The sequence below is a fragment of the Sus scrofa genome, chromosome 6, assembly GCF_054392235.1.
Source record: "Sus scrofa isolate SSC_HxYL_T2T_F1_AM1 chromosome 6, Sscrofa_HxYL_maternal_Yorkshire_Landrace_v2.0, whole genome shotgun sequence".
NCBI lineage: Eukaryota > Metazoa > Chordata > Mammalia > Artiodactyla > Suidae > Sus > Sus scrofa.
The window spans coordinates 78,454,821-78,468,867 of record NC_139388.1 but is presented as its reverse complement, the minus strand read 5'-3'; the positions used below and the strand labels follow the sequence as shown (position 1 = coordinate 78,468,867).

Sequence of the window (14,047 nt, the reverse complement as noted above, 5' to 3'; positions counted from 1 at the left end):
TTTCCAAAAATCTGACCCAAAGGTCCGGCAAGGCCAAGGCAACAAAGACGCTCAAGTTGAGAACCAAAGACGTCCCACCCCGCAGAAGCCACCTGCTCCAACAGTTGTTCTTGCCAAACTCACGAAAATGATATTCAGCTTCTTTCACGTTTCTAGCAGCTTAGGATTCTGCGGGAGAAGCAGGAAAGGCCGCAGAGCACAACCTGGAGTCTGCCACCTAGATCTGAGGTTGTATCAAACAAGCAAGAATGTTCTGGTCTCATCCAACCACCTGGGAAGGAAGAAGAGACTCCTCTGCTTGGTCTCCCTCTAGCTTCTTCTGGGACCTTGAGGATGGCAACATGAGCCACCAGGATGCTTACCTGCCCTGAATTGTCAGGTGCAACCTGCCACAGTGGATGGTCACCCTATTAGCTTCAGGGAAGCTGTCTTTTCCTAAACAATTCTGCATGGACCCCTTTGCCTGCCTTTCAAACGACTAAGACAGTGCAATGATTGCTGTTGGGGGCACCCCTTGCCATCCCATGTGTTATCCTCATACCCAGCTCAAACAGTATGGACTAATTTCCATTTACAGCATCACTTAAAAACCCATTCCCAGGCCTCAGCAGGCAGAATGAATTCCGTTCTTGCCGGCTGGACAGCAGGGGGTAAGATGCCAAGTGCAAATGCTCACACAAACCAACACTGGGCAAGGTCTGAAAAGAGCCGAGAAATTCATGTTGCTTTCACTTGCCTCAGCTATAGAACTCAGAATCCAATATAAACAAAATATACGGTGACCATGGGCGGGACCCTAGGCTTGACCTTCTGGGCCCCACATGACTCGCATGGTGAGCAGGCGGCATTCCAAGGAGCACGCCCCACCTGCCAAGTCCATCTGGTACAAGCTCACTGGCAGCCAGGAAGTCACAAATTATAACCCAGAGGATTCCTCAAAAGTGCCAGCAGTCTTGGGGGTGGGGCAGGGGGAGGGGGGGGACACCAGGAGCACACGCCTTGCCTTGCACTGGGAGGGATGTGTGATTAGGCTCCTAGGATAAAAATGAGATTGGCTCACATTGAGTATCGAAGCAGTTTTCAAAAACCTCAGTAAATCATGAAATGTTGGCAGCATGAAATTAACCAGAACCAGAAACTTTACTTAAGGGGTCCTCCAAAGGCCCGCTCCAAAGACAATGGACAGACAGTAAATAATAGCCAATCAATAACTAATTTCAACCCTCTGTACTGATCTGTAAGTAATCTCTCGGTGACTATGTATGGGGATTTTCAGGAAGAACTTGAAGTCCCATCTCATGACAGCTCACCAGATTAGAAAAAGACAGACAAGTCTCTTTCAGCCCATTGATGTGGCTGGAAAACCGAGGCAAAGCTACTGGATGGGCTCTATAACTTAGGAATGAGCTAACAGCTCCCAAGATTCCCCTGCATATATATATAGTCTTTCTAAGCCCACGCCCACGGCACATGGAAGTTTCCATGCTAGAGGTCGAATCAGAGCTGTAGCTGCCATCTATGCCACAGCCACAGCAACACCAGATTCGAGCTGCATCTGCGACCTACACCACAGCTCATGGGAACGCCGGATCCTTAACCCACTGAGCGAGGCCAGGGATCGAACCAGCATCCTCATGGATCCTCATCAGATTCATTTCCGCTGCACCAGGACAGGAACTCCTCCCCTGCACTTTTTGTTCCATCCTCTCTGCCATGTGAAAATTCTTTCTCCGAAAAGAGAGACGTCTACTTGGGAAAATGAGAGCAGAGGCAGAGTGAATGGGAAGGGGAGGCCAAAAGACAGAACTGATTTGGCCAAGCAGCAGGGTCTAGCGCCTCCACAGACACACATTCAATTCAGTCCAAGGTAATTTACACTTCTCCAAAGAGTTTCCAGTGTTACAGTTATGCTAGACAAGAGCCATCAGACCTGAAGTAGCAGCCTGTTTTAATGCCTGGGGAGAAAAATAAAATTTGCATCTGTGTATAGAAATGTACAAAGAGGTAGGAAAAAGACCCCTTTATCCCCATACTATCTAACTAACACACGCAGTAGACAGCAAGTCCTCTACATCCAAGAAAGACGCTATGAGCACTTCCACCTGCGTAGGCATATAAATACAATTATTTTCTTAAAAAACACCGCAAAAATAATGGCAGTAGGTATACATCCTACTGGGCATAGGTATTTTATGTTATATATGGTTAACACCTATCTGAATTGAGTACAATGGCGCTTAATTGTTTTAGTCTATGCATAGCAAAGCAACCAATTGAATCTAATATTAGCCATTCATCAGACAAAACATTTTCAGAGAAACAAACTGCTATATTTTCCCCTCAAAGAACAGCAAGCATTTTAAACACATTTCCCAGAGATGTTACACTGAGGAAAACAGCTTAGAAATGTTACTTTAAACAAATCGTTCTGTGGCTACCAACAACAAGACAAATTGCAACAAATGCTTGGCTTAGGTTCTTTCCAAGCCTCCTTCTGTCTACCTGTCAAAGGCAGTTGTGACCCCACCAACCCAAGAGGCAGCTCTGGAGCGGTGAGATGTGCCACCCTGCGCGGATGCCCTATGCTCTGCATGCCAGCATCCTCATTAGGGATTATCCGACTCTACTTGAAGCAGGGAGAGAGAAGATGGGCTGGCTGCCAAGCGTTCTTTCAACACAGATTCTGAAAGAAGATCCTGCAAAGTGTCAAAAGCCCAGATTTTCAGCAGTTCACTTTCTAGACTCTGTTACATAGCAACCAGGCCAGCTCTCCGAGGGTACCAACCAAGTTAATATTTTGTTTAAATGATACACTGCATTAACTCTCTAGGAAAACCCAAGTCTTCTTCTTCACCTTACCTATTGTCAGAGGTCTTCACTGGAACAAAATATCCACTGGTGAGCTTATTTAATTCATTAAAAAATTTTTTTAAACAAAAGTATTTGAAAATGGATCTAATAATTCCTCAGCAGGGAGAGCAAGAGGTGACTTCCCTGCAACTATCTGTGCTAATATTATTGAAAGGACATGAGCATGCACTTAATATGGGCATAATACACTTTAGTTAAAAGATGACTTATACTGTGCATTTTGAAAGATGCTCATTTCATTCAAAACCTTGACTTGAAAAGTGATAACTCAATAGCACGGAATACTCATAGGGTTTGAGCCCATTGAATTGCACCAACACAGACAAAATTAAAACAGAAGACTAATTCAGAAGAACAGAAAAGAACCCCCAGGAACTGAGCTTCTGTGAGTCTTCCTGGAGGTATATTACAGAGAAGCATGAGAAAGCCAATCAACCACACTTTAAAATTAACTCGAGGGAGCCCAGTACTTTCCTTTAGGAATATGAAAGCTTTAGCAGAAGAAACTACCAGACCACCTCTGCAGAGGGTTTCTGTTCCAGCAGAATGCTGCCACATGCCATAAGACAACAGAACAAAATAAAAACAAAACCCAACACACTCACAGAGGCTACATAACATAAAAAGTACTGGATTGAGGTACCGTTGCTATAGATAAGTAAATGACATTCACCAGATTTACAGAGGGGGGCTTGTTTTCTTTCCAACCATCACATGGGCTTAAATTGACATCAATTTAGAGGGATATGTGGCCAACCATTAAGTTGAGTTAAAATCTTCAACATTTTATTTTCTGATTATAAAATCATTAAACTCCCCCTCATAAAGGTTTTGAAAAATACCAATGGTGCACAGAGGCAAAATCAAAACCATCCTTCATCCAACCACCCACAGACAGCCCCTGGCCTGGGCAGGCACAGTCCTAAGCATATGAGAGCACTGCTGATTTTGTGTTTTCAGGGATATCAAGAGATCCAAATGGCATTTCATCTCCATAGCCTCAAGCATTTTTGTAGAAAAAAAGAAAAAGGAAATAGCCCTCTATTGGTCCACTCTGATAATCTAATCATCAGCAAAGCGTCACAATTTCCAAGTTGAGCCTGTCGATCACTGTGGCACCGACCTCCTTCGCACGCTCAGCCTGCAGCTAGACCCAGGACTCAGATAAAAGCCATGTAACTTTTCCTTGGCTGAGCAAGGGGCGGATGGTGGGAAATAAACCAGCATGGTTCAGTCCCCCTTACCATAGCTTTTGATTCTTAGCAAAATGCCATTTCTCCGCTATTTCTTTCAGTTGGAAGAGCCCCTGCCTATAAAAAGTAAAGCATGACCATACCGTCTAACTTGCCTTTCTTTGCCCAGGTGCCAGTGCCATCAGAGAGCATCTTCCACATGCAATGACGTAGCAAGGGACAAGGACAGATTAACCAGGTACCCCCCCCCCTTGAAAACTGTGCAGCAAGCACCAGGCTCACAACACCTTCCCACCATGACGTCATGCTACTTTGGTACCAAATTCCTGCCCCAATTCCTAAGACTCTTGACGGACTCCTGAAGTACCAGGTTGAGATGTGACTTGGAATTGAACATAAAACTGCTCATGTTCAGGCTTAACATCTCACATCCAAAAAAGTACACCCACCCCAGGAAGGAAAGGAGGAAATACAAGCTGAGGGAAAATAGGCATTAATATGAAAACAGACTCTCTGACTCTCTCAACACTTAGGAGATGTGTTTGAAATAACAACAAAACCAGAAAATCCTTTTGAGCCACTGATATCTCATAGTTCATCAAGTGACATATTTACACCAGTGGCCCTCCCGGATTGGATATTGTTTTCCATCATGTTCTGGATTTCAGCAGTGTAGTTTACAATCAAATTATATTAATCACCAGCAACAACGTTTCTTAAAAAGCCAAAAAAAAGAGAGAGAGAGAACTCCTGAAAATCCAACCTAAGCTTTTACTTTGTAATTCACAGAAACCAAAAAGTACTTTTTTCCCCAGAGGCTTCCTCCACCTTTAACCCTTGCGTAGGGGTTTCAGAGCTTCATCACTGTCAGCGTCAACACAGACTAGCAGTCTTTTTTCCTCCTCCTCTTAACCGCAAAGAGTCCCTTTAAGCAGCAACTACCTGGAAACCCACCATCTACACCTTCATTTCGACAGAAGCCCATCACTCAGCCTTTGAGGTCTAAGATTTCACCCTGGAAAGCGCTCTCTGTGTTTATATTTGCTGGAAATTTAAACTCCCTGCTGAGCACAGCATCTACTGTTGCATCGATATATTCCACGGCATGCGCGATCTCAATGGAGAGAAAATAAAGTCCAGATGCAATCGAGACAAGGGATTTGGCATCCGTGGAAAAAAGTGCAAACCAGTCCAATCCTCTCCCCCAAAGGCGGCAGCAGAGCCTGGAGCTCCCTCTCGGGGACTCATTCCATAGGAAGGAGCCTCCGGAACTGGGGGGAGCTGTGGCATTCGCCCCTGCAGCGGGAGGGGGCAAAGGCCCGGGCAGGAAAAGTTTGCCCACGGAGCCGGGGGCTGTGTGCCATCTAAAGGGCACTTTCTGGTGCTGGAAGGGACCCGCCGGCTGCGCCTCGCTCGCGCTGGCTCGGGCCAGCGTGACCGTGTGATCCCGTGCACGCTGCGCCCGGGTTTTCGTTAATGACAGCAGCCTGCAACTCCCAGAGGGGGAGCAGAGCTGACCATTGCCAAGCGGAAAGGGTTACTAGCCACAATGCAAGGCGGTTTCGCCGCGGGCGTTGGCGGGGGCAGCGAGTCTCCGGCCACCTCCGGGCCCGCGTCCTGCTCGCTGGCCTCTCCTCCGCCCCGGGCACCGGGCGATCCCTACCTTGCGCGCTGTGCTGGTGGTTCTCCATGTTCGCCGCCGAGTCCGCCGCCGCCGAGGCGCTGGCCGCCGCTCCCGGGCCCGGGCCGGGGCCGCCGCCGCCGCCGCCGCTCAGTTCCGCCAGTCTCCGGTTGGTGGCCGTGAGTTCGGCTCGCAGGTTGGTCACCTCCTGGCTGGCCGACTGGACCGCCCCATCGATGCGGAGCGCGAGCTGCTTATTGTCTTCCATCATGCTCAGGATTTTGGCCTGGGGGCGAGAGAGGTGACAAAGAGCTGCATGATGCACGGGGGGCGCGCGGCCGGGCACCCCCGGCTCTACCTGTTGGGTCCCCCGCGGCCCGGCTTCTCCGCGCCCCGACCCCCAGGCACCGGCAGCGCCGGCTCCTCCGGCGCAGGAATGACAGCGGCGCCTCCAGCCCGAGCCGCGGCGGTAGCGAGGCGGCGGGAGGAGGAGGAGGAGAAAGAGGAGGAGGGGAAGGAGGAGGAGGAGGAGCAGCGATCGCCGAGACCCCGGCGCCGGGAGCCGCTCAGAGAAGGACACCGCGCGCCGCCAGGCACTCTTTCAATGGAGCCTACCATTCGCCGCGCACTCGGGAGGGGGCCCGGGCCGGGGGCGGGGGTGCTGCCTCGTCCTCCCGCGCCCCCACTTCGGGAACCCCCCCCCAGGGGGCGGGGGCGGCGGGCGGCGGCCGATCTAGGGCCGAGGTGGCGCCCCTGGCCAGGGGTGGGGGCGCCTACGCCGAGGCTGGCCCGGGTCCCCTCCCTGGAGCGGTGGGGCGGCCCCCGCCCTTGGCGAACTCGCGCCCCGCGCCTTGCAGGGGCTGGGGAGGAGGTGGGTGCTTGGAAGAGAGGGGTGCTCTGAAGAGGGGCCCGGGGGAGGGGAGCCGGGATGGAGCGCTGGGGGAGGGGGCCGCATGCCTGAGCGCAGGAGTGGAGTTCTTGCTTTACTGGTTCCTTAAAATGCGGGTAGGAAATGTGCAGCAGGGAGCTGGGCCGGTGCCCCGCGTGCCTCTCACTGTCCACCCCCACCTCCCCCGCCCCAACCTGCGTAGTCTGTTCCTCCCCCCCCCCCCCGCCCCCCGAGCTCTGTGTCCTTCCGTAGGGTGGGTCGCTGGCGCTCTGTCCTCCCCACAGCCCTGACCCGGTCTGTGCATCGCGGTGGCCTTCGCCAGGTCCTAAGCTTCTTAGCTGAACTAAATATGGGGGAGGGGGCGCGGATTTGGCCCGGAGGGAAGACTGGAAGGGGCTTCCCTCTTCCTCCTCCTACTAGGAGTAGGAGTGTCGAGGCCCCGCTGACTCAGTTTACCTGCTCCTTCTTCCTGGGAAAACTAAGGTAACCTTAAAGTTGATACACCCATCAAGCGCCTCTTCCTCCCAGAGCCCAGGCTTTGCATTTTTCACTGGGGCCCTGGATTCCAGCCACCAGACCTTGTTACCATAGCAAGCTTCATTCCATGCAAATAGGACAATTTAAAACAGCCAATGTAGCCGGGAACAAGCCAGCAACCACGCACCGTTCCAGCTGGGCCAACCTCAGGAGGGCAGCTCAGAGCCAGCTGAGGAACCTAATGATGCTCCTGCAGGGAAGGAGGTTGCGCGCCCTCCAGATTCAACAGCATTTGTTGGAAGCCTACTGTGTGCAAAGTGCTTAGCATGCATTACCCTCTCTTTGGAGTAAGGGGTATTAACTCCCATTCGAGAGATGAGGCTGCTTGCAGGGTTAAGCAATTTACCCAAGGGGCCCACAGACATCAGGTGAAACCAGGACTGGAGGTAAACAGTCATCTGATTCCAAGTTAGTCCCACTGTGTCTTGGGTGCTAGATGTTTCTCCCCCCCCCCTTTTATATGGAACCATAAAAACATTCTTGTTCCATCCTCCTGTGACCACTAACAAGCTTCTGTAAGAAAGCAGGACAGTATTAGATGTAGAGTTATGTGGCAGCAGACTTAATTTTTCACTCTGTCCACACGCCTCAACTAACTGGCCTGCTGGGTATTGAACCCTGATCTTTGTCTCATTAGCACAAGTTCTGACCCACTGGATCAACCAAGGAACTTAGGCTGCTTGGTGCTTTTGTATTCAGGATTCAGGCTTTGACTTTTTTTCAGTTTTGTTATGGCAGAACCATCAAAAACAAAAACAAAAAAAAAAACTTTGTGTGTCTTCGAAAGGGGAGGTGTCATGTTCAGCCACTATGGAAAACAGTTTGGTGGTTCCTCAGAAAGTTAAACACAGAATTACCCATATGACTCAGCAATTCCACTCTAGGTCTGCCCCAGAGTTGAAAACAGATAAACAAAAATTTGTACACAAATGTTCACGGAAACACTGTCCACAATAGCCAGAAGGTGAAACGACCCAAATGTGTATCAGCAGATGAATGAAAAAACAAATTGTGGTATGTCCACACAATGGAACATTATTCAGCCATGGAAAGGGATAAAGAACTGTTACAATGTGCATGAAGCTCAAAAACATTTTGGTCCTTGAAGGAAGCCAGACACAGAAGGTCACACATTGTATGATCCCATTTCTATGAAATATCCAGAATAGTCAATCTATAGAGACAAAGCAGATCTGTGGTTACCAGGAGCTGGGGGGAGGGGAGAATGAGAAATTACTACTTAATCCGTACTGAGGTTTTTGTTGGGTGATGAAAATGCTTTGGAACTAGATAGAGGTTGTGGCTGCACAACATTGCAAATGGACTACATGCCATCTAATTGTTCACTTTAAAAAGGTTAAAATTACGTTATATGAATTTCACCTTAATTTAAAAAAAAAAAGCATACATGCAAGTACTAAATAACAAGAAGGGGTGTCCTGGAAACAAACCTTCCAAGAAAACAATTAAGAGCGCCTCTCTTTGAAGAGTGAGGTGAGTGCGTGCGCACGTACTCACGCCTCTTACAGCTCCCATCAGAAGGCACAGCCATTAATCTGTTTACGTGTCTCTCTCCCACTTACAGCTCCGCATGGGAGAAGGAGGATGCTCAGCTTTTACGCGTTAGTCCTCTTTGCATCCTTGCCACCTAACCCATAGGAAGCACTCTGCAAATGAACGAGAGTGGTTTGTATGGTAAACAAACTGACCAAGTGCTACTCATTTTCCTCTTCAGTGAGATTATTCGCACACACCAGAATCTTCAAATCAAGTCAAAGCAAAACAAGCCAAACCCAAAGCTCTCACCAGGAGAAAAGACAGCAGAGACCCCCTTCTCAGGGCCCCTTTGCATCGCTCCCAGCCCTCCTCTTCTGGAACTGTGGTACAGCCTCCGAGGTTTCAAGAAATTTGCCTTAGAAACTCCTGGGGTGCCTTTTGGAATTTTAAAGAATTTTTTTAAAGTTTTTTCCTTAACATAAAAAAGGGGGTTTTCCCAGCTGTATCTCCTTATATTCACCCACAGGCAAAAGGATCAGATCTTAGACATAAAACCTGAGATCAATTACCCTCTGGAATCCACTTGATTTAAGCCAAAAAGTTTACTTAGTCGTCCTCCCCCACCCCAAACTTCTGCCAGTGCTTCTCCCTCGGTGATCTCAGGTAACAAAATCGTCACCAAATCTGTGTGCTTTATCACTTGCCTGTCTGTAGGGCTGGTAGGCATTTACAACCCATTTCTTGGGAGACACACTGTAAACTGTTGAGTGACGGGCTCCAGAGCTGTCTATCATCCCTAGCTCTCTCTGGGGTTCGCAACTATGAGGACATAACAGTTCTTCACATTCTGTTTCTCCCTTCTGCATGTTCCTGATAGCCTCCACCTCACACCCCAGTAAGCTGATGTTAAGAACCAAGCCAGACAACGCGATCACATCACAGGGACCTGCTGCTCTTTTCCCAGTGTCGCCGGCTTCTCTCTCTCCCCCTCAGCCAACCCCATCCAAAGCTCAGGCAGTTCTCTGGCCCCTTGTGCAGTCACCAGCTTCTGCTGGTATGTGCTGCAAAGCCGATCTTTCTGAGCAGAATGAGGCAAGCTACGCCGTGCATGTTGGGTGCCTGTCAAAGCTTGCCTGGGCATTTTGGAAAGTCTGCAAAACTATCCTAGCTCCAAGAAAGAAAATTCCTAATAAGAACCAGGGCAAGGAGCCTAACTCATTGCTGACTGCAATGTCATATGCACCTCCCTTCTTCCATAAATAGAGTGACTTTATAATGTAAGGTCCAAACTGGGACACTTTGGAGAGTGAATGAGGATGCTGTGTGTAATGAAGCTGAGACAAGTGGCATAAATTGGAACAGTCCTAGGAAACCCAGTATATAGGCATGGTCGGGCCACCTTACAACAAAATGATGCTATGTGGTCCTCGAAGGCCACTAGAAGGTCCTAGAAGGGATCGTTTACTGATGGAGAAACGGACTTTGGTTCTGCAAAGAGCGGGCAGTTGAGCAAGTTCATTTCCCCCTCCCCCATGACCTCACATCCAAGGTTCTTGCTCCTACCCTTCTCATCTTGCGTCTCCGCAGGAGTTCTAGTGACACCTTACTTTCCAAAGGACGTACACATCTCTCTTCTTATTTAATCTTTGCAAGAACTCCATTGGGTAGAGGGGGTACCTGGAATCTGCATTTGGCAGATTCGAAGACCAAGGTTAAAGAGCTAGTCCTAAGATCACGAAACTGGACTAAAAGCTCCTTGAAACAAGCCCAGAGCTGCAGGTCCTCCTTCCTCCAAGCCTCCAATACTCAATAAATATCTGTCAAGCGGCTGAGCTGCAGCCAGGGCACAGGTATCCCCACCCGTGGCCTCTTTTTCACTCTGAGTCAATCAGGCATCTGGTTTCTATCTGGCTCAGGAGCTGGAGGCAGCATTCACATGCTCTCTCTGGCAAGGTTAAGTTCATACATGGGACAGAGTGGTACAGGGGCAGTCTGAAAGAGAAGCCCAGGAGTCGGTGTCCTGAGAGACTGAGAGGCTGTTTTGGGTCAGCGTGTGGCTGCCCTTAGGAGCCAGGGGAGAAATGAGGTCCTGCCTCTTTCCCTTCCTGCAAGTGGTGACCCTTACCAGGCTCTACAAGGCACACTTTTGAACTTCACTCTGGTTTCTTAAAGTGAAGCTGAAGACCCATGGAGGCCCCAGAAGATGCTTGTTAAAATGGAAACCCCAAGCCTTAATCCTGACCAACCACGGTCTCTTGTCTGCATTTGCCACAAGCTTCCCTGGAGTGTCTGGGGCACAGTGAAGTTCAAGACTCGCTGCTCCAGGCGCCCAGGGCAGGTGCTCATACAGCTCAGGCACACGCATCAAATACATACATTCCAGAAATCTCTGAGCCCCAGGAATGGCTGCGAGGGCTCCCTGCTCTCTCCCTCTGTCCTCAACACTGTCTGCCCCACGTCTTCCCAGCCCCCTCTACTCAAGAGTCCCCAGGGAATCACCCTCCCTCTCTGCAGATGGATATTCTGTTTATTCAAATTGTCACATGTGAATCCCGGCCAATCTAGGAGATGTATCTTTTGTACATTTACACGGTTTACTTTGGCTGAGTGGGTTTTAACATGTGCTCTGGGGACAAGGGTAAAGCCTCTCTCAGACAGAGGCAATCAGGTCTTGGAGCTCTGGGTGAGAAGGCCAGGAGGGGGCAGAGTCAAGGACATAGAGAAAAGTATGCACGTGGCGAACCCCAACAGCTAAGCGATCGTCCCTTCCCAGCGGTGCCCCACCCTCTACCACCCCTAGTCACCCTCCAAACCCCAGTTATGAAATGAAGGGAGGAAGAGAAAAAGAAACCAGGAGGGAAAACAGGGGCGAGGATGGCAGGGCTTAGGGAAACCGCCTGCAGCTTTAAGAGGGGAATGTGTGTGTCCAGCTGTCGGCTATATGTGTGCGCGTATACATAGCGATATGTATGTACACCACACACACACACACACACACACACACACGTCAGTGTGGACGGAGAGCACAGTTACTGGTGTGAAGGCTGCCTTCGCCTCTTCACTTCCCAAGCAGTATCTCATGGAAAGAGTGAGAAGCTCTTCAGGTGCATCCCCTCTGTGTATATATTTAACCAACTGGGTTACTTCCGCATAGTTTTCATTTGCAAACAGTCCTTTAATAAATCACATACAATTCAGAAGTTCCTATGTATGAAATAAATACTAACTACACATAGTAACCATAGACTTACGCACATAAGCATATATATTTATGCTATTTATTTTTTTATTTTATTTCGGTTTTTTGTTTGGCTTTTTAGGGCTGCACCTGCAGCATATGGAGAGTTCCAGGCTAGGGGGTGAATCAGAGCCGTAGCCGCTGGCCTACCCCACAGCAACTCTGCATCTGAGCCTCGTCTGCGACCTACACCACAACCCACGGCAATACCAGATCCTTAACCCACTGAGCGAGGCCAGGGTTTGAGCCTGCATCGTCATGGATGCTAGTCAGATTTGTTTCCACTAAACCATGATGGGAACTCCTTACCTATCTAGTTCTTGATAGAAGGGCATCTCCCTCCTCCCCATTTGAAGGTTCTTCAGTTTTTTAACGTGTTTCTTATTTGGTGTGGTGTGGGGCTTACAAGAGAATGTGCCTGAATGGTCTGGTGTCTTGGCTCTGTCATAGCCTCCAGGGACAAAGAGCAATAGCCAAGCGAAATAGAAAACCCTGAGACAAATATGTCCACCTTCAGAGAACCATCACTACCTCCTAAGGAACTAGTCCAACTCCCAGGTGTCTTGCAGGGACCTCCTGCCCCTCTCATGCTTGGCTATCTCCATGCGTTGGGCACCATTTTACCTTCTAGCAGCACACAGCACAGTCTTGGGAGGTGCCCTCTACAGGGCTAAAGAGAGTAGATTCAAGCCTTCTGGCCATTCAAGTTTCAGCTCTAATTCCTCCACACAGCAAAGTACCCTCTCTATAGCCTGATGGCCAGACTATGCTAGCTGATATCATCGAAGCCTTCACCCGTCCCTGAGGTCTGGAGGAGTAGCTTCAACTCCACAGGCTCTGGAGTGAATTAAACCAGGGTTTAAGTACCAGCCTTACCATTCACAAATTCTGTGACACTGGATGATTTCACTTCTCTGAGCCTCAACTTCCTCATCAGTAGAATGGGATAAGATTGGGATACTATAGGAAAGTCTACCTACTTCATAGACTTGTTGAGGAATTTAAGCAGACAACACATGTGAAGCATTGGGGGGGGGGGGGCTTGATGCCTGGAAGGAACTCCGCGGATGCTGTCCAGGATGCAGACAACAGATGGCGGAGATGATGATGGCAATGGAGACAGTGATGGTTGCGAGGGCAACTCCCACTCTTTGGACACCCGCTGTGGCCCGCCACTGTGCTCCTCCATCTACTTCCACTCCCTCAGGCTGAATCATCCCAACGCGGAAGGCAGGCATTATGATCCGTCATCAGCACATCCAGAAAAAAACTCAAGGTCAGAAGGTTTGCTCACACTCACTCAGCTAAAAAGGAGCAGAACCAGATTCAAATCCAGGTGTGTATGATCCTAAAGTCTCCACCTTTTCTTTCTTTCCTATTTCTCCAGGATCCACGAACACAGACTCATCCCCATGCATGCCCATGGATGGAGGGACCCTCTGTGGCCCTTCCAGCTGCATGCCCTTCGTTCTCTGCAAAGGCACAGAACTGATGGAGAAGCAGGTGGGGGAGCTGCTCCCCAGTGGCCAGTGCATTCGTTCTTCTAGGGCCTGGGGACCCATTTGGTAAATGAGTTCTTTTGGTTGATAAAACAGTACCCCATTGGGTTGAAATACTTTACAGACCTATCCTAAATGAGTGGTATTATTCTTGGGGCGGGGGAGTGACAGGGTATTTTTGTGTTGTTTTTGTTAACAGAAGTGCATTAGACTTGGTAAGGAGTAGAGCGGGCTTCCCCAAAATGGGCCTTTCAGAACCTCTTTCTCCCGATATCGTGCGTCCTCTCTCTCTCTGCTCTCTCTTGTAAATGCTATCTTCAGCAGGAGAGTTTTTTCACCCATCTCTTCGCCCGCCCCTTCCCCTTATCCAGGCCCTTGCGAGCTTCTGTGCCCTTCTTCATTACCTTATTCTTCTCCTAGGATGCCTTAGGCACTGAGGAAGTCCCCACTAAGGACCAGAGCTTCCTCTCCCAGACAATAAAGAAGAATGTGACCCTCACTCAAGGTCACAGAGGAGACCCTGTATTAGGCGCCAACCAGGCAAAGGATTTAATACGAGGACGCCCCTGGACAACTCATAAAGGCGTCTCAGGTGCAGCGCTGTGTATGATCCTTTTTCCCAGAATTAGAAGTTGGGAGTTCCCCTTGTGGCTCAGCAGGTTATGAACCTGATTAGTATCCATGAGGATGTGGGTTCCATCC

General features: G+C 49.4%; 1 protein-coding gene across 4 annotated transcripts in view; it reads right to left on the bottom strand.

Moving 5' to 3' along the window:
- KAZN (kazrin, periplakin interacting protein) overlaps positions 1 to 14,047 on the bottom strand; it is a 1,160,468-nt gene that overhangs the window by 457,995 nt on the left and 688,426 nt on the right. For 3 of the 4 annotated variants that reach the window (XM_084962915.1, XM_021097563.2, XM_084962916.1), the window contains one exon: positions 5,728 to 5,971. In XM_084962915.1, coding sequence (XP_084819041.1) covers positions 5,728 to 5,971 — 244 coding nt within the window. Of the gene's footprint in view, positions 1 to 5,727; positions 5,972 to 7,030; positions 7,100 to 14,047 lie in introns of those variants that run through there. The other variant, XM_003481972.5, reaches the window with a different exon arrangement.